Source organism: Erinaceus europaeus, chromosome 6 (genome assembly GCF_950295315.1).
Source record: "Erinaceus europaeus chromosome 6, mEriEur2.1, whole genome shotgun sequence".
NCBI classification, from domain to species: Eukaryota; Metazoa; Chordata; class Mammalia; order Eulipotyphla; family Erinaceidae; genus Erinaceus; species Erinaceus europaeus.
In genome coordinates, this window is record NC_080167.1 from 67,410,900 (window position 1) to 67,430,913 (window position 20,014).

Genomic DNA, 20,014 nt, shown 5'->3' on the forward strand with positions numbered 1-20,014 from the left:
GTGCAAAAATTTCCCTTCTGGGTCATCCAAGTTCTTCTTTTTTTTTTTTTTTTTTTTATACCTACACTACAAATTCACTGGCCTGGTAGCCATTTCCCCCCATTTTATTAGCTAGGACAGAAAGAACTTGAGAGTGGAAGGAGAGACAAAGATAAAGAGGGAAAGAAAGACACCTGAAGACCTGCTTCGTTGCTTGTGAAATGACCCCCCCACACACAGGTGGGGATCCAGGGGCTTGAACCCAGATCTTTGTGTAGGTCCGACTATCTGTGCTTAACTGGGTGTGTCACCACCCAGCACCGTCATCCAAGGTCTTACTCAGGCTGTGAAATGATTTACGCAGCATAGGAACCACCAGCATTATAGAGAAGATGTATGTATTAGATAAGAATTTATTTGCTAGAAAATAACTAATAGGACATTTGTTAAGATCATCTTTATGCGGAGAGAAGCGGTCTGTTACCTTTTGAGAGAGTTGCTTACTAGCTAACTCATAAAGGTTATTTAGTTTTGCAGCGTGTTCTTTTGCAAATCTGAAGCCGACTGAAAATAATAGTATTTCAGTAATCATCTCAAAATGGGGCGTCATCATTGCCACTGGGCGAAACAGAGACTTTAAGTTATCTGGGAGTTCTACTCGATCGTTGAATCTTAAGAGGATGACAAAGAAAGAAATAGGGGGGGGAAAGTGGTGACTTTTAAATGAGGAAACACATAATGTCATTTCTACAAGCAACTCTGCTACCTCCTATGTGAACTTTGTCTGAAAACGAACTGACACCCTGGGTTCTGCTGCACTTTGAATCTCACGAAGTGTCCAAGGGCTGATCTCTTCTCCCGGTGCCTCCACCCACAACTCACCTCACACCAGTTCCCTGTCGCCTGAGGTCGCCACAGCGCACCAGCACCGGACGCTTACTGGGGCTGCCCCGTCTCCACTCCCTGTCACTGTCATATCCTTTAGTCACCGTGCCCCCGTCACCAGCTCTTCTGCCTGTGTCTTTGACCAAATGCCCACCTTTTCCTTTTTCTCTGGATATCCACGAAGTCAAATTGTCCAAAGTTAAATGTGAGATCATCCATATACTTAAGGGTAGATATACAGTTGCTTATAAAAATGGTGTAGGTAGCAGAGTGGTGGTGGAGGGTGAGTTATGAACAGACACACAGTATCAGACATTCCATCTGGGAATAAAGCTTAAGAAGAGAGCCTCAGCCAGGTGGTAGCCCAGCAAGTTAAGCGCACATAACGTGAAGCACAAGGACCAGTGTAAGGATCCCGGTTCGAGCCCCCAGCTCCCCACCTGCAGGGGAAGTCACTTCATGGGCAGTGAAGCAAGTCTGCAGGTGTCTGTCTTTCTCTCCCCCTCCTCTCTCAATTTCTCTCTGTCCTATCCGGCAATAACAACAATAAAAATGACAGCGACAACAAGGGCAACAAAATGGGAAAAATGGTTTCCAGGAGCAGTGGATTCAGAGTGCAGGCACCAAGCCCCAGCAATAACCATGGAGGCAAAAAAAAAAAAAAAAAAAAAAAAGGTCTCAGCCCGTGTCTTCTCCTCCCACACATCAGCTGACACTTACTCAGGGTTCATGGTGACAAAAATTGCACAAGACATGTTGATCCGAATTTCTTTTCCTTCCAGTATAAATCTACAAGACATTACAGTAGTCATTAGTAAGATAAATGTTTTTTTCAAAGTGTGTCATAGCTACAAGTAGTTTGGTAAGTTTCCTAAGGCTGTGTTGCATTTAAATCTAAACTGTGCACATAGGAAAAATCAAATCAAAACAAACAAACAAAACAAATGGTAAGAAGGGAAGGAAAAAAATCTTGAAGTTTTGAACTTCAAAGTTGTGAGACCTTTTGAGATTCAATTTTAATTTTATTTATTTTTACCATGTGTGAAGAGTTTTGTGAGGTTTGGAGGCTAGAAGACATCCCTATGATGGAACCGACGTTCACAGGGGAAAAAAATCTAGAGAAGACACCATGGCCCAGAGACGCCTGGATGGCACAGCGGAGGGGTGGCCAGTCACACCCAGCTACTGCTTTAGAATGGGACCCGCTCTCATCAGAGACTGCTCAGAGACACGGGGAATGCCCCTCACCCACTTACTGCTCCAAGCTGTGCTGTTAGCACCAGTGTAAGAGAAAAGGAGGAATTTCGCAGACAGTTTATTCCTAGAAGGGTAGTCAAAACTAGGAGGGAGAACAGCTGGGACAAAAGCTGAGGCCTCCAGAGAGTTGGGTGGTAGCACAGTGGGTTAAGCGCATGTGGTGCAAAGCGCAAGGCCCGGACCTGCGTAAGGATCCCGGTTCGAGCCCCCGGCTCCCCACCTGCAGGGGAGTCGCTTCACAGGCGGTGAAGCAGGTCTGCAGGTGTCTGTCTTTCTCTCCCCCTCTCTGTCTTCCCCTCCTCTCTCCATTTCTCTGTCCTATCCAACAACGATGACAACAAGAATAAGTACAATAAAAACAACAAGGGCAACAAAAGGGAATAAATACATAAATAAATAAATAAATAAATATTAAAAAAAGAAAAAGTTGAGGCCTCCCTGGACACAACTGAGGGAGATTCTGTAGGGACGGCAATGTGGTGAAGCCTTGGTGAAACATGACTTACTGTGACCCCCATCCTCACAGCCTCAGATGGGGGGGGGGCTTCAAGGAGTTTTTGGACAAACTCGTTAGGATTTAAGACTGGAGCATCCACTAACTTGAATTAGAAATATTAGGTCATAATAGAAATATGAACCTACATTTCCAATTATGGCAACAGAGTAAATTATGTGAGGTCCTTAATTTATCTGAAGGGGGAAGATGGCTTGCTTGGGTCAGTAAACACCAGCAATCCTAACGCGCAAATGCTAGTATAGTATTTTCAATAAAAGTGTAATAATTCAGAGTAATGGGATGAAAGAAGGCATCAGGTGTGTGGCTGGAATATTTTAACAAGAGATAAAGGGGAAAAAAAAATAAAACCCTCCTGATCTCCAAATGAAATGCCATAAGGTAAAAAGCTACTAAGAGAATTTAAGCTCAACAAGATAGATAACTGGAACACATTTGCATCATTATCCTGGTCAAATGGAGAATGTTCCAAGCTTCAGCAAGAATTTGGATACCTCCAAGAAAAAAAGAAAAAGCTAACGTGAAAGTTAGTTATAGCTGAGCAAAGGAATAATTAAAAATAAGCAGACCTTTTCTTTTTTGGTCTGTGGGCCTGCAAGCATGGCAGAAAGCAAAACATGGAAGAAAAAAATCATTTACTAATAATGAACCAAAGGCACAGACACACTTACTAAATACCTGACAGAATAGCTGTCTTTTGCAGCTTTAATGGCTTGGATTTGAGAGGTGATCACAGAAACAACTTGCACACTGATTCGATTGAATCCATCAAAGCAAGACCACGCTCCTGACTGAACTAGTCCGAACAGGAAATTGCCCATTACCTTAAAAAGGAAATGGATTACTGAAATTATCACACGGGTTACAGTCCTAGGGTGACAATATATATCTATCCTTCTAATCTTGCTGAAGCAGGCAGGCAGGCAGTCCACATATCCTGCCCCCTAGGCTGGTTTGCAGTGGACCTCCAGGAAGTCAACTTTCGAGCTGTGCAGCTCTGGGGGCCTGCTGTCAGGGCACTGCTCGTGTGCCCACAGCCTGCTGCCAAGGGCAAGGGCACCATTCTTCCTGGTCCTCCTCTGTCAACAAGGGCCTTGAGTAAAGTGACTGAAGGAAGGGACTCCTTTTTCTAGTTCCAACCAAGGCTCCTATTGTAAAAATAAAAACTAAGAGATGCTCTTGCAGGGTTTACAAAAGCGGCAGATTATTAGGTACTTAAAAACTGTGGTAGAAAGTAAGACTCTGGGGTGGGGTGGGGTGGAGAATACAGGTCCAAAAAGCATGCCAGAGGGCCTAGTGGGGGTTGTATTGTTATATGGAAATCTGGGAAATGTTATGCATGTACACACTACTGTATTTATTGTCGAATGTAAAATATTAATTCCCCAATAAAGAAATAAAGAAAAAAAGAAACTGTGGTAGTAAAATAAGCAGAGAAGAAAAGAGTAGCCAGCCATGTGGTGTCGGCTGTGGGCCCTAAGCATTGCTACCCGAGTTACATACTTGGCAAGGCACGCACACTATCCGGGGAGTTGAGGCTCTGGCCAGAAAACATGCCTGCCAAAAAACTCAGTATTTATTCTTGACATGTTAAGAAGCAATTCAGTTGGATAATAGCAAACTGTGTTGTTTTAACTTCTTATTACATTCTACATTTTACTCTATTTTAATGGTTTAAACAAGTAATAGAGTTTTATTAGTACATACGATGAATAAAATAATACTTTCTTCTGTCACTCCTAAGTGACTTACTTCTTAATGCGTACAGTATTTTTTCCTGTGTGCATATAACTAAGCTTTACCTTGTAATCCAAATTCTCAAAACAGTTGAAGACCACACAGTGTTTGCCAAAGGACTGGAAAACAAAAAAGAATGATTTTAATATATTTCTCAAGTTATGACACAAAACATTAACGTCAAAACTTCTAAGCAGTAGTGTTACTGCTCCTGTAAGGTCTATGAGAATACTTCTCAATGTAGGCATAAATTCCATATGGAATTTAGAAATCCACATGCCTCACTATAGTATAAACTTGTGTATGTTGCCATGGCTCAGCTGACTCTCACTCATGGGACATTGAAGTCATGTTTTTAAACACATCAACACGTAAGAAATTAAGGTAGAAAGCATTCTAGCGACATCACAGACTACAATGTGACTTCTTTCTCTTACACACACACACACACACACACACACACGCACATGCACACGCACACGCACGCACACTTACTCACTCACTCACTCCTAGTAACCACAAAGAATAAGCAAAAATCTGTGTGTGGCCCTCAGGAAGGGGAGAAAGGCAAAGCAACCATCCACATATTATTTGGTGGGTGTGCTGATTTTCCAAGTGAGTGGACAGCCCGTATTAGTTACTTTGCTGAGGTGCGCTGCCAAGGCTCACATACCACAGGCATTCAACAGTCAGTCAGTGTACGAATGAACAATGTACCAGTGTGTTTGGGAAATCTTAGAAACACCAGAACAGCAGGCACACTATACGCTTAAGATGCCAACAGAAAGTGGGCATTGATCCTGGCTCTAGAGGCCACGTACCTTTGCTAGATCCTTGACACTCTCTGTCTTTCCCATCCCGGCCGGGCCGGCCACACAGCCGCCCAGGTTGTAGTGCAGCGCACCAGTGAGAGTCAGCCAGCACCTGTGGGTGAGGGGTGTGACAACCAGCCTCGGGGCGCAACCCAGGTACTCATAGCCATACGTGAAGTTGGCATCTCCTTGAGATATGTAGCACAGCTTCTGTTTTTCATTCCAGCTAAATTTCAAATGTCTGTAAACAAGAGTTTTAAACCCGCACATTATTTGGGCAAAGATATCTCTTACAGACAAAAGCACAATAAAGATTAAAGTGAAGCATTGGCCAAAGACATAGAAATGAAAATATTAAAATCTAAGGACTGGTCTAGGTGTGGATTCTATTTTGTACATGCATGGGGTCCTCTGCCATCCTGCTCCGGGCCCTGAACGGATTCTATTTTTTTTTACATTTTAACACAATATGCTCATCATGCATTTTTATATTTGTTTTGACATGCTAAAATACCTCCTGACTATATTATTCATCTCGATTGTTCATTTTTGGAGGGGAGGTTCCCTCACTAGCCTCACTCTAATCCCACACTGTCCGGGGCTTGCTTACTTTCTGGGAAGGATCCTTCAGTGAGCTTACTTGCTGCACTACGGAAAAAGATCAGTTCTGAAAATGTTCACGTAACTTTTCAAAAGCGTAGCTAGTATATAAGAGATGGCACAATTCTGCTGTATTTCCTTTCTTGGTACTTTAAAGCAAATCTCTCTTTCTCTCACTCCCAGTCATGAAAGTCTCTCAGTCAATAAATACTCTTCATTCCAAAGAGAACTTTGTTTAACCCTGAGTGGGAAATATATTTGAGTCATGTGAAAACAGGAAGAAAAAAAAAAAGAATCTAAGGACTGGAGCGAAGAATGACTTATCAGTGATTGGGTTAGACCAGCGCCAGAATGCAGAAGACCGGCATAAGCACACTCCCCGCTGTGGAAAGAAGCCTTAGGGAACAGTGCCGAGCTGGTCACATACAACCTGTCACCATGTAAGGAGGTTTCACACATAGGAATCATCTCAGTGAAACTTATCATGGCGTCCAGTAGGAGCCTTACAATAGTGTTCGTTCTAGCCAGGATCTGTGCTACGTGGGCTTGAGAGAAATGTTTTTTGTCCTAAGTATGGAGAAACTGATCGTGTTTATTTTAGAAATGCTGTGAATGCTCTAGTTCCTCCTCTAAGGTCTGGAAAGATAGCTTGCTGGCTAAAGCATGAACCTTATCATATACCCAGATTCAAACCCCAGCACCACATAGGACTGCCTTGGCACCGGGGGAAGATCAGCCACTGTGGTGTGTCTCCCTCCCTCTCTCTCTAACTGAATGGAAGTCACTCAGGGAGTGGTGAAATCGCCTATGTGTGAGGATCTGGCTCTGAGAGAAAAAAAAAAAAAGCCCTCCTTTTCCAGAGTGAACTAGATTTGTGAAGCACTTGTCATCTTGCAGTAAGCAGTCGTCTTTTTCTAGTCTTAGAACACTTGGGCACTGACATGAAATTTCAGACTTACAATGCAGTCACTATACAGAAATGGTTAACCCAATAGGTCTAGTGAGCACCCACCATTCGACACAGCTCACATGGCTTTTCTGGTGATACTATGGATTCTCTCAACACTGTTCAGATACACAGGGCAGTCGCAGTACTATGCTTTACACTGCATTACAGAACTTACTCATCTTACAACAGGATCTTGTACACTGGGACACTTTCACCCTCCACCCCTAGGCACTCCCCTACCTGCTGGTAACCACCAATGTGTCCTCTGTATCTGAGAATTCAGGTCATTTTAGGTTTGACAAATAAGTGAGCTTATACAAAATGTGTCTCTCCAGGCTGGGAGTATGAATCGACCTGTCAACGCCCTGTCCAGAAAAGAAGCAACTTCAGAAGCCAGATTTCTTACCTTCTGCATCCCAAAAAGTATTTTGGTCCAGACTCCCAGAGGGGGAGAAATGATAGGGGGAAGATGGCCAGAGGGCCCTGAACTCCAACTCCATTTGGACCCAGAGAGAGAAGATGAAAAAAGGAAGGATGTTTGGAAGAAGTAATAGGTGTAGGTGTGACTTAGAAAAGAAGAGATGAGAACATGGGGGGAAAAAAAACAACAGGCAGGTTGCATTGTTACATGGAAAACTGAGAAATGTTACACACGTACAAACTATTGTATTTACTGTCGACATTAATACCCCAATAAAGAAATTAAAATAACAAAAACAAAACAGGCAAATACATATAAATATAGGCAGATAGTTATAGAAATAATAGTCAACCGGGGCCGAGTGGTGGCGCACCTGGTTGAGCGCATGTATTACAATGCGCAAGGACCTGGGTTCGAGCCCCTGGTCCCCACCTGCAGAGGGAAAGCTTCATGAGGAGTGAAGCAGGGCTGTAGGTGTCTCTCTATCTCTCTCCCTCTCTATCAACCCCTTTCCTCTTGATTTCTGGCTGTCTCTATCCAATAAATAAAGATAATTAAAAAAATTTTTTTTAAAAAGAAGTAATAGTCAACCATGCTCGCTTCGGCAGCACATATACAAAAAACTTGGAACGACACAGAGAAGATAGGCATGATCCCTGTGCAAGCATGACACAGTTCCATATTTTTCGACTTCTCTGGGCAGACAACCTCACCAGTGTGTCCTGGACCCTCGCATCTCCAGAGCTTGGGCCCACTGGCGAGAGAAAGAAACAGGCTAAGGGTGTGGATTGACCTGTCAATGCCCATGTTCAGCGGAGAAGCAATTACAGAAGCCCCCAAAACAACCGTGATCCATACTCCTGGTGGGGGAGAAGGGTTAGGGTGAAGATAAAGAGAGCTCTGAACTCCAGTCCCATCAGCACCCAGAGAGAGAGAGAAAGAAGAGAAAGAAGAGGAGAGGGACATATGGAGGTAGTTATGATGCCGATAGTGGCTTCAAGGGGAAGAGAGGATTGAATCAGAAAGAAAAAAAAAAAAAAGGGTGGGCAACTATGTATAAATGTGGACAGACAGTTATAGAGATGATGGCTGACCCATGTCTACAACCTTAGGGGAACTGTGGTGGGTGGCAGTGGGGAGACTGAAGATTCAGAACTCAGGTTGTGGGAATGGTGTGGATTCAAACCCCTGTCAACATATAATTCTGTAATATAAAAATAAATAAATAACAAGAAATAATAGTCAACCCATATCTGTGACCTTGGGAGAACTACTGTAGCTTCCTATGGAAAGAACAGGAATGCAGAACTCTGATGGTTAGAATGGTGTGGAGTTATATCCCTGTTACCTTGTAATTTTGTAATTCAACACTAAGTCACTAATACAATTTCTTAAAAAGAGTATCCTTCTTGAAAAGCAAAGATCTTAGGCAGCACAGCGTGTTCTGGGGATTGAACCTGGACGTTGGGTCCTCAGGTATAACCATTACGCTATCTCCCTAGCCCAAAAATTAATTCCCAAGTTTGAAACTTCACATTTACTAAAGGAATCTTGCTCTTGATCTCTTCTCCCCCAAGTTATGGCTCTGTTTCTCTGTGCATTTCTATTTGTGTCTAAATATGACCTGACTCTGGGTAGGAGGAAGAGAATTCTACGAGAATTGGCCTGGAACAGTCTCTGGTTTGGGCTCAGCACTGACAGCCCACGGAGAAAGAGGACGGTAGAAGTGGAGGTTCCCTCACTGTCCCCTGAAAACTGTCCTCTGCCCTAGTGGCGAAAGGGAAGCTGCAAGTATAAAAAGAGTGTAGTGAGCGAGTGGCCCAGGTTCGAGCCTGGTTCCCACCTCTCTGAAGGAAGCTTTGGTGCTGTGGTCTCAGTCTCTCTCCTTCTATCTCTTTCTGCCTCTCTCTTAAAAAAAAAACAAAACCTGTAGTTAGTTTCGGAGGATAAAGGAGTAACAAGATAAAATGAGGGGGATGGACAATAGAAAAGAGAAAGAAAAGAAAAATGGCATTCAAATTAATGCCGTTTGCTTGACATTTCTGTATGGTCCAGGAAGTTAAAATTCAGGTTTAAGTTAAGCAATTTTCTTAGAGATACAGATATGAGCAATGAGACTGTACAGTTACGATTTAGAGCCACCTACCTTGTCCACTCAAAATCCTCTACGTTGAAGATGTTCTTAAGGAGCAAATCTCTGACTATGTCTCTGCAGTGAGAATCAAGGGTGAGCAGGGCCCCGAGCACAGCCTTGGTCCGCATGTTACTGGAGCCGCGCACAACCAGATCTGCGATCTCTTCCAGGCGAGACAGCATGCCAATGTGGACCTTTTCCAGCTCTTCTCTGGAGTGAGAGCTCACAAAGCTTTTGATACAGTCGTCAAAAAACATTATCTGGCTCTGAAAAAAAAGGAAGACATAGGTTCGATTACTGCAGCGGAGATGCGGTCACTCCATGATGTTTCCATGATGGGGCATGTATAGAGGTGTAGGTGTGTGTGTGTGTGTGTCTGTGTGTGTGTACACACATGTAACGAGGGGGTCAGTTTTGTATGCAAGTGAGTTAAAGGGTACGTTGTGATCAGCATGTGTGCGGATCGTATTAATTAGCAAATGAGAATATATTTATCATGGATAAAATGTACATTTTCTAAATATTGTCTTGTTTTTTTTTAAGCCATCCTAGCTTGGCTGGTAGCACCTGGTGCTAGTGAAGATTCCCAAACAATTCCAAGATGAAATCACTACTGTTTCCCCAACTGAACTCTGCTGTACTGTCCCTGGAGTTGTGCCCTGGAATCCTAGCATCCTGAAAGCTTGTCTGACTTCTGATATTTGAATTGTCATTTGCTACTCATTCTTGCCAGACAAGTTAGAGCTGTTTGAAGGCTGTTGCGTCAGTAACGCTTTGACCCAGAAACTATTTTGCTATAGCAGAAGGGTCCCAGATTTCTAGACTCTATTGGGGGTAAAATGTGATTCCAGTCACTATTCATACAGAGAGAAGAAGCATGTTGTGGGTAAAGTCACAAAATAAATTAACTTAGGGATATACTAAATCTAAAGCTTTTTAGAAACATGTAAGCAGAGCTATAAAGAAATCAATCTGGGAATAATTACTATAGACATGTATGTGTCATTGTTTTCCAGAGCCAATTAAGAAGATACAGAATGGGGTTATTTGCCCGTGTCTTTGGCTGCATTCAAGAGAGCCCAGCTTTGTCATAAAGGATGCCACAGAGCAAGAAGAGGAGACCGACAGGTGGCTGGAGGGTCGGGCTTGGACAGTGGGCAGGTGTGGAGTTTAGGGCCAGGAGGCAGGAACCGTGATCACGGTCATTCTACAAAGAGCCTGGTCAAAAGCCGGTGTCCTCGAGACACTTATTCAACATTCAACATCCCAAGAGAGATCACACAGTGGGCCGCATCACCTCCCTACACTGGCAGAGGGGCAACTTGTTTTCTGGAGAGGTTGAATGTGGACCACATTTTTAAAAATTATTTATTTATTTATTTATTCCCTTTTGTTGCCATTGTTTTATTGTTGTAGTCGTTGTTGGAAAGGACAGAAAGAAATAGAGAGAGGAGGGGAAGACGGGGGGGGGGGAGAGAAAGACAGACACCTGCAGACCTGCTTCACTGCCTGTGAAGTGACTCCCCTTCAGGTGGGGAGCTGGGGGCTCGAACCAGGATCCTTCTGCTGGTCCTTGCGCTTTGTGCCACGTGCGCTTAGCCCGCTGCGCTACCGCCCGACTCCCACCACATTTTTATTTATCTGCTTGCTGGTTTGTTTGCTTATTGAGACAGAGAGTAATTCTCAATTATAAGAATGTGACTACGCCCAGTTTTCTGTTTCTTTGCTATCATACACGCCTACTTTTTAATTTCTCTCTCGAGCACCAGAAAAACTTTCACTTAGTACATAGGCACACGGTGGAGAGGACAGATGTCCCTTTACACGCAGAGGACATGTTATGTGACCCTATGAACTCTGTGGCTGTGACTAAAGGAGGTAGAGAGGGTATTCTGGGTGGTCCGGGAGGTGGCGCAGTGGCTAAAGCATTGGACTCTCAAGCATGAGGTCCTGAGTTCAATCCTTGGCAGCACATGTACCAGCGTGATGTCTGGTTCTTTCTCTCTCTCTCCTCCTATCTTTCTCATTAATAAATAAAATATTTAAAAGTGTGTGTGTGTGTGTGTGTGTGTGTGTGTGTGTGTGTATGTGTGTGAGAGAGAGAAAGAGAGAGAATTCTGGATTACACAGGCCTGTCAGCACGCGTACTCCTAAAACTAGAAAGTGTTTTCTGCTTGTACAAAAGGAGGCGTGAGTACAGAATGAGTGGGGAATGAGTGCCGGCTGTGAGAGATGAAGGCAAAGGCCAAGGACTGCCAGTGGCTCCCACGGCACGAGCACGAACGGAAGCAACGGAGCTCTGCTGACACCTTGAGTCTGACCCGGTGACAGCTGCATCGACCTTTGAACCCGCACAACTGCGAGATTAACACCTCTGTGTCACCTCTTCCTGCAACAACAGTGGGAAATGTGTATCATGCAATGTAGTCATCTCCCTAGGAAAATAAACTACGGGCTATTTTCATTCAGCTTCTTCTTATGAAAAGAATTAGATGAAGGACGAGTTGGAGGGATTATAAAACGAGCATCCATGTGCCCAAGAAGCAGATTCTCTAAGGAACGTTTGCCTGCAGTTGTTTTAGCGCCTATTTCTGTATCAGTTTCTGCAGCTTTCCGGATTATTTCTTGAAGATTGCCAAGGGAAGCTGCAGGTGGCAGCACCGTTCATAACGGCTTGCTCCCGAGTCTTGGCTTCACTGGAATTCAGTCAGCAAGCAGAGTAACTCACCACAGTGAGGACCACTTGTCCAGGGTGAGATACGGCCCACAGGGGAAAAGGTTGATATCTCCAGTCTTCAACTGCTAGGCTTACAAATCTAGAAGCAGAAATATCTACTTTTATTATTTATATCTATTTATTATTTTATTATTTATATCTAGTCACTAACCGAACATGACAAATTCAATTACCATATGGATTTTGATTAAAAAAAAAAACAAAAAACAAAAAAAACTTCTTTTAACTAAACTTGATATTCATGCGTTTTACTTTGGGTTGTTCACTAGCTCTTTGCTATGAGTTGATACTTAGAGAAATACGCATTCACAGACATCATATTTTCTACGTTATCTCCTCCGGTATTTTGGAAATACTTAAGCTGTTACCTTACGACCTATCAGAACTGGATACATTCATTCTACTCCCTTTTATTTGTTAATGAGATGTGATTGGTTGACAATGTAGAACTTCAGGAATGTGACTTTCTACTTCTGGGAATAACCCTTACTGTCCCTACCAGCAAAGTGCCGTGTCATTACCACTTCCAGAATGGCCTCTCTTCCTTCTCTTTGTCCTCTGGTGGTCACTGAGCGCCGGTTTGTTTGTTTCTGCCACCAGAGTTATCAGGACGTTCCATGCCTGCCTGGTTCCTGTTTCCAGAAGATCTGTTTTATATTTTCCTTTCTCTCCTTGCCCCAGACAGAAGGTGATAGAAAGGGAGAGAGAGGAGAGACACCACAGTTCTGGTCATCACTTGTGAAGTTGCCCTGCAGGTGTGGTGCGCATCAGAGCCCGTGAGGGGCTTGAGTGGGGGCTGGGGACTTGAATCTGGATCCTTGCACACTGTAACATGAGCGCTCAACCAGGTGCGCCACCACCCAGCCCCTCCAGGGTGAGTTGTTTTGCAACTATCACAGCCCCTGGATATTTTTAAAGATTCTTTTTTTAAAAAAATATTTATTGATTCCCTTTTGTTGCCCTTGTTTTATCATTGTAGTTATTGTTGTTACTAATGTCATCGTTGTTGGATAGGAGAGAGAGAAATGGAGAGAGGAGGGGAAGACAGAGGGGGAGAGAAAGACAGACACCTGCAGAACTGCTTCACCGCCTGTGAAGTGACTCCCTGCAGGTGGGGAGCCGGGGTTTTGAACTGGGATCCTTACACTGGTCCTTACGCTTTGCGCCACGTGTGCTTAACCCGCTGCGCTACCACCCAGCCCCCAAAGATTCATTTCTTCACCTCACTGGAGAGAAGCTAGAGCGTGCCTTCAGCATATATAGTGCTAGGGACTGACCGGGGCTTACTCAGGCAAGTCCTGGGCTCTGCCTCTGCACAGCCACCTCCTGGGCCACGTCAGAACTGTTACCGTTGAGGCCCATCAGCTTGTTGGTTCTGGTTATTATTATTGCACATGAGAGACACTACCCAGTACTTCACCTGTCTTCCACTTTCTGGCTCGTTTTTTACTTACCACATTCACCTCAAGTTCTTGGATCAAGATTTCTGATTTTAAAATTCTGCCATATTCCTTCAATTTATAGGAAATGTGTGGAAAAAATACATAAAGGGATCGGAAAGCAGGAAATTGAGTTCTAGGGCATCGAAATTTCAAGGGCTTCATAGTAGAGAGAAAGCAAACTGGTTTAGATTCATGGAAATCGAGGTAGAGAAGCCAAAAAACACAACAAAACTATTGCCAACTCTGGCAGCACAGTAGGGACTCTGGGATGAGTTTCTGGAAAAAAAATTAACCAAAGTGGGGCCTTCTAAATAAGGATACTAAATCCTTCTGCTTCTCCCAACACCCTGACCCACACGCTCAGATGGTTACAGCCGCTGCAACAGAATGAACGCTTAAAAGGGGTACATGGCAGGACTCTCTTGCAGTGAATGTCTGGGGCTGGAGAGAGAAGCAGAGGGGCCAGGTGGCAGTGCACCTGCTCAAGCACACACACTACAGTGCTCAAGGACCCAGGTTCAAGCACCTGGTTCCCACTTGCAGGGGGAAAGCTTCATGAATGGGGAAGTACAGTCGTTTCTCTGTCTCCCTCCCTCTTTATCTCCCCCTTCCCTCTTGATTTCTCTATCTGTATCCAATAATAAATAAATAATGAGAGAGAGAGAAGCAGAGCAGAGCCTGAAGCAGCACTGCACATCCTAAAACACCACAGAGAAGGAAAATGGGGGGGGGGTGGCACACAGTAAAACAAGGACGACTACCATGTCTTTGTTTGTTTTAGTAAGAACTGGAATGTTTTCGACAGGTCTGAGACTAGCAGAGCAGTGAAGTGTCACAGGCACCTTGTCACCTCCAGGAGAAGTGGGAGAGAACCTCCACGCAAGCAGCATGTGACTTATCCACGGACGGGGCTTTCAGAAACGTCACCGCACTCGTCTATGCTTTCCATGTAAAAACGCATCACGACTCTCCCGACAACTCGACAGATAAGCCACTCACAGACTAGGGCCCCCCGGGGCCAGCCCATCAGCTACAGTCAGTGCAGGCAGCCAGGCTGCTGCCATTAGAAACTTATTCATGTTGAGGAGAAAACAGGCAAAGACTGGCTGGTGTGAGCATGAACCACCAACCAAGACTGACCAGACATTTTAGGAAAAGCAATACTGAGAAAGAAAAGAAAAAAAAAAGCAGAGCTCCCTGGAGCCCTACCCTACTAGGGAAAGGTAAAGACAGGCTGGAGGGATGGATCTACCTGTCAACACCCATGTCTAGAGGGGAAGCAATTACAGGAGTCAGACCTCCCACCTTCTGCACCCCATAAAGATCTTTGGACAACAGTCCCAGGTGGATAAAGAACAGGGAAGCTCCCAGTGGAGGGGATGGGATATGGCACGCTGGTGGTGGGAGTCGTGTGAACTGTGCCCCTCTCATCCTACAATCTTGTCTATCAGTATCGAATCACTAATAATAAAAAATAGAAGCTGAAAATACGAAAATACAAAGCAGAACTCGGACTGGAGTTGGTGATCTGCACCAAAGTAGGAGACTCTGGGGTGGGGGTTGGGGGGTGGGGGTGGGATCTCGGGTCCTGGAACATGATGGCAGAGGAGGATCTTGAGGGGGTTGAACTGTTATGTGGAAAACTGAGAAATGTTACACACGGACCAACTGCTGCATCTTACTGTCGACTGTAAACCATTAACCCTCCCAATAAAGAAAACGAAAAAAGAAAAAGAAAGAAAGCCTTTGACCAACAGACCATTTGAAGCGGGGAAGCCGCAGTGGCCGAGGCCACAGCAGAAAGGGTGGAAGCGTCACTCTGCCAAGTCGAAGGTGCAGGTGAATTTCTCTGGCCTGAGGAGGCGCCTGTAGCTGATGGGGTCTCGCTGTCACTCAGCCTGCAACTTGAGCAGGAACATCTTTTATTGTGTTTTTTAATTGTGTTTCTTGTCTCTGTGGGGACAGGGACAAGGAAATGTGCCCAGGGTTCTTGTATTCAGGACACAGTCTCTCTCCAAAAAGGACTCTGCAAAGATGTACTTTGAAGTCAGGGGAGGGTCTCTGGGTTCAAACAAACATGACTTCTGAAAACGGAATAATGTCCCGCCACATACTAACCTCACCACATACAATGATCATGTGTGGGAATAATCTCCCCAAACAGCGGGTCAGCTCCGCCTTGCTCTTGTCACCGTCTCAAGTGCTTCTCTGCTGATATTTCTCGAATCCTAGCCAAGTTCCCAATGAAGATCTTACACCAGACTTTACAATCTCGGTGGATATCCTGATTCTGTCCTTCCTAGTCTGAGGGGTTTAAAAGTGTAGTGCTCTCTTTACTCAGCAAACCCCACTTTTTCTTGTGAACAGATTGGGGGAGATATTTTGAGAGGCTAGCACTCAACAAGATGACTTTTAATTCAGAAGTGATTCTATTCTTAAAGTAGCATGGGAAGATGAGGACAAAATAAAAGGATTTGCTACCCACAGGTTTTTTTTTTTTTTTTGAAAAATTATTTAAAGATACATACAGCAAAAATAAAATTTTAAATGTGGAACCTAAGAAACAGTAATGAACTAAAACAAAACAAAAATCTTACTAAGCCAACATAATGATTAATCCATAAATAAAGAGGCAATGGCAAGATCAATACTTTACTTAAGGGGCTGGGAAGTGGTGCACCTGGTAGAGCACACATGTTACCAGGCTCAAGGATCCTGGTTCCAGCCCCTGCTCTCCATCGGCAGGGAGTAAACTTCATGGGTGATGAAGCAGTGTTGCAGATCTCCCCACTCCTCCCTTCCCCTCCCCTCCTTTTCTGTCTCTCTCTCTCTCTCTCTCTCTCTCTCTCTCTCAACATTTTATCTATTTATTTAATTGCCAGAGACAGAGATAAATTGAGAGGAACAAGAGATAGAGAAGCAGAGAGACACCTGCAGCACTGCTCCTCCACTTGTAAAGCTTCCCCCTGCAGGTGGGGAGTGGGGGCTTGAACCGAGGTTCTTACACATGGTAACATGCCCTCAACCAGGTATGCCGCCTCCCTGGCCCCTCCCTCCCCCTCTCTCTCCCTGTCCCCTCTCAACTTCTTTCTGTCTTATAAAATCAAATTAAAATAATAATGATGATGACCTGGAGTGCAGCTCCAGCACTGCTCTCTCTCCCTCTCCACCTCCTCTCTCCCCTCCCTCTATAGCTCATGAAATAAATAATTTTTTAAAAAAAATCATCAAAGTAAGCAAAGAATAAAACCCTGTTAAAAAAATTTTTTTTACATTTATTTTCCCTGTTGCTGCCCTTTTTGTTGTTGTTGTTGCTACTGATGTCACTGTTGGATAGGACAGAGAGAAATGGAGAGGGGAGGGGAAGACAGAGAGGGGGAGAGAAAGACAGACACCTGCAGACCTGCTTCACTGCCTGTGAAGTGACCCCCCTCCAGGTGGGGAGCCAGGGGCTCGAACTTTACTTTTTTTAAGGGCTTATTACAGAAACCCCAGCACCACTGCGCATGCTGAGACACTAGACTCTCCCCAGCAAAATCAGGACGGAGAGGATTCCTCTCGCCGCTCGTGCCTCTCAGCACCGTGTGCAGCTTGCAGATCAAACAGCAGGAAAATAAAACGGCGTTTCCCCCAAAGGACAGAGCCGAGCTTATTTGTGAATTCTGACTGCCTGACCAGAAAATCCTGAGAAGTCCACAGTCAAATTAGTTTCTGACTGCAAGACAAGAAAAATCCTAAGAAGACCACAGTCAAATTAGTTTCTGACTGCCTGACCAGAAAATCCTGAGAAGTCCACAGTCAAATTCGTTTCTGACTGCCTGACCAGAAAATCCTGAGAAGACCACAGTCAAATTCGTTTCTGACTGCAAGACCAGAAAAATCCTGAGAAGACCACAGTTAAACTAGTTTCTGACGGCCTGACCAGAAAATCCTGAGAAGTCCACAGTCAAATTAGTTTCTGACTGCAAGACCAGAAAAATCCTGAGAAGTCCACAGTCAAATTAGTTTCTGACGGCCTGACCAGAAAATCCTGAGAAGTCCACAGTCAAATTAGTTTCTGACTGTAAGACCAGAAAATCCTGAGAAGACCACAGTCAAATTAGTTTCTGACTGCCTGACCAGGAAATCCTGAGAAGTCCACAGTCAAATTAGTTTCTGACTGCAAGACCAGAAAAATCCTGAGAAGACCACAGTTAAATTAGTTTCTGACTGCAAGACCAGAAAATCCTGAGAAGACCACAGTCAAATTCGTTTCCAAGTTCACACTCGGAGACACTTTCTTCACTCTAAACAAATGAAACATGAAAGGACAGTGTGGGCCAGAGAGGTGGCTTAGCAGCTACAGTGCAGGCCTTGCCCGGGCAGGACGCCCGGGTTCAGTCCCCAGCACCACATGAGAACTGAGGGCGGAGACAAGCAGCACTCCGCGGGCAGCAGAAGGATGCACTGATGTCTCTTCTCTCACTCATGATTTTTTTTTTTTTTTATTGCTACCAGGGTAATCACAGGGGTCAGTGTCTACACAACGAATACACCACTCCTGGAAGCCGTGTTGCTCCTTTCTTTTTGCTGATAGGAACAGAGAGAAATTAAGAAAGGAGGGGGAGTGAGAGAGGAGAGAAACCTGCAGCACTGCCCCACCACTTATAAAGCTTTGCCCTTGCAGGCAGGGATCAGCGTATGAAACCAGGTCTTTGCACAGCTGCCCAGACTAGCTTTCTTTCTTTATAGATTAAGAAGGTGTTTCAAAGCAGAATAAACATGTGAGGACTTGACCTTGATCTCTGGCATCATATATATATATATATATATATATATATATATTTTTTTTTTTTAAATCTTTTTATTTATTTATTATTGGCTAGAGACAGAGAGAAGTTGAGAAGATAGGGCGAGATAGAGAGGGAAAGAGACAAAGAGACACCTGAAACCCTGCTTCACGAAGTTTTCTCCCTGCAGGTAGGAACTAGGGGCTTTAACTGGAGTTCTTGAGCCTGGTATTGTGTGGGCTTAACCAGGTGTGCCACCACCTGGCCCCAACAAACAACTATTTAAAAGACTGAACAAAGGAAACAAATCCAGAGAGCAAACGGGGGGGGGGGGGGGGGGGGACAAAAATACAAAGTAGCAAGGTGGGCCACAGCCTGAGACTGGTGACTTGTCAAAGCAGGAAGAAATGGGCATGAGGGGAATCAGGCGGGGATGGACGTGAGGGGAATCAGGCAGGGATGGACGTGAGGGGAATCAGGCGGGGATGGACGTGAGGGGAATCAGGCGGGGATGGACGTGAGGGGAATCAGGCGGGGATGGACGTGAGGGGAATCAGGCGGGGATGGACACTGTCTGCATTCTGGCCCTGCCTCCTTCTCAAACTGTATTCACTCTGTAGAAAGGAGCATTTTCCCATCCCATCTTGCGCAGCCAGGTTCTATTGCTTTATAGAGGACTTTGCTCCATATAGTCGTCTGGGTCATTCCCACTTCAGTCATTAGTTCTCAAGTCCCACAGTATATGCTGTGATGTGACACATCTGGTACTATACAGTGTAGCTTCAGGTGCTGAAAAGTGTACTCACTTTTTCAAAATATTGAACATGCTTTTCTCTACATTTACCAGCCACTGTTCAATAGCAACTCTTATGCGGATTTTCCTAGAATTAAAAGTAATATGAAAAATTATTTATATGCATGTATCATTCCACTGATAAGTTTGTAGAAACAAGACCTGCTTAGCTCTGGCTTATGGTGGTGCTAGGTATTGAGGTTGGGACCTCTGGTGCCTCAGGCATGAAGGTCTTTCTGTATAACCATTATGCTGTCTCCCCATTCCACAGAAATAGTTTCTACATTTCAATATTTGCAGGTAAAATGACTATAACACTTAGTATATTTGGCTTCTCTTGATCTTAGTGTGAAAGACTTTTCTGAAAACATCAAAACTATATATTTACAAAACTCTGAGACCTCAGTGCAGTATTAATTCACAAAGCATTTCTAATCCCTTATCATCTCTCCCCCACCCTCTATTTTATGAGATAGGATAGAGAGAAATTGAGAGGGGAGGGGGAAATAGAGAGGGAGAGAAAAAGAGAGACACCTGCAACCCTGCTTCACCGCTCACAAAGCTTTTCCCCTACAGGTGGGACTGAATGCTTGAACCTGGGTCTCTGCACATGATAAAGTGTGCACTTGAATGGGTGTGCCACTGCCTGGCTCCCCTCATCATCCATATCTATCTATCTATCTATCCACCTATCTATCTATCTATCTATCTATCACTGGGGTTATTATTGGTTTAATAAATACTGGTTTAATAAATATTGGTTTAATATTGTCAATAAATACTTATTGACACATAAGTAAAATTTCTCAATTTTTTGCAAAGCATGCTCACCCCCAGCCTAGGTCTGCCTTCACCATCAGCAACAGGACCTGCAGGTCATTGTCAGCTTAAGAATGCTGCTGGGTGGAAGGCCTGAGTTTTTCAATGAACACCAGAAGCCAAACAGCAAAGGTAAGCAAACTCTTGGCAAGACCAGCACATTGGA

At 44.4% G+C, this 20,014-nt stretch overlaps 1 protein-coding gene and 1 pseudogene across 5 annotated transcripts in view; one reads left to right on the forward strand and one right to left on the reverse strand.

Annotated features, from left to right (window-relative positions):
- Positions 1-20,014, reverse strand: part of DNAH14 (dynein axonemal heavy chain 14) — a 283,313-nt gene that overhangs the window by 176,025 nt on the left and 87,274 nt on the right. For 4 of the 5 annotated variants that reach the window (XM_060192438.1, XM_060192440.1, XM_060192436.1 and 1 more), the window contains 8 exons: positions 19,043-19,117; positions 12,017-12,104; positions 9,301-9,554; positions 5,194-5,425; positions 4,438-4,491; positions 3,314-3,459; positions 1,585-1,653; positions 464-650 (listed from right to left, as the gene is read on the reverse strand). In XM_060192438.1, coding sequence (XP_060048421.1) covers positions 464-650; positions 1,585-1,653; positions 3,314-3,459; positions 4,438-4,491; positions 5,194-5,425; positions 9,301-9,554; positions 12,017-12,104; positions 19,043-19,117 — 1,105 coding nt within the window. The remainder of the gene's footprint in view (positions 1-463; positions 651-1,584; positions 1,654-3,313; positions 3,460-4,437; positions 4,492-5,193; positions 5,426-9,300; positions 9,555-12,016; positions 12,105-19,042; positions 19,118-20,014) is intronic. The other variant, XM_060192437.1, reaches the window with a different exon arrangement.
- LOC132539154 (U6 spliceosomal RNA) lies at positions 7,747-7,841 on the forward strand (annotated as a pseudogene).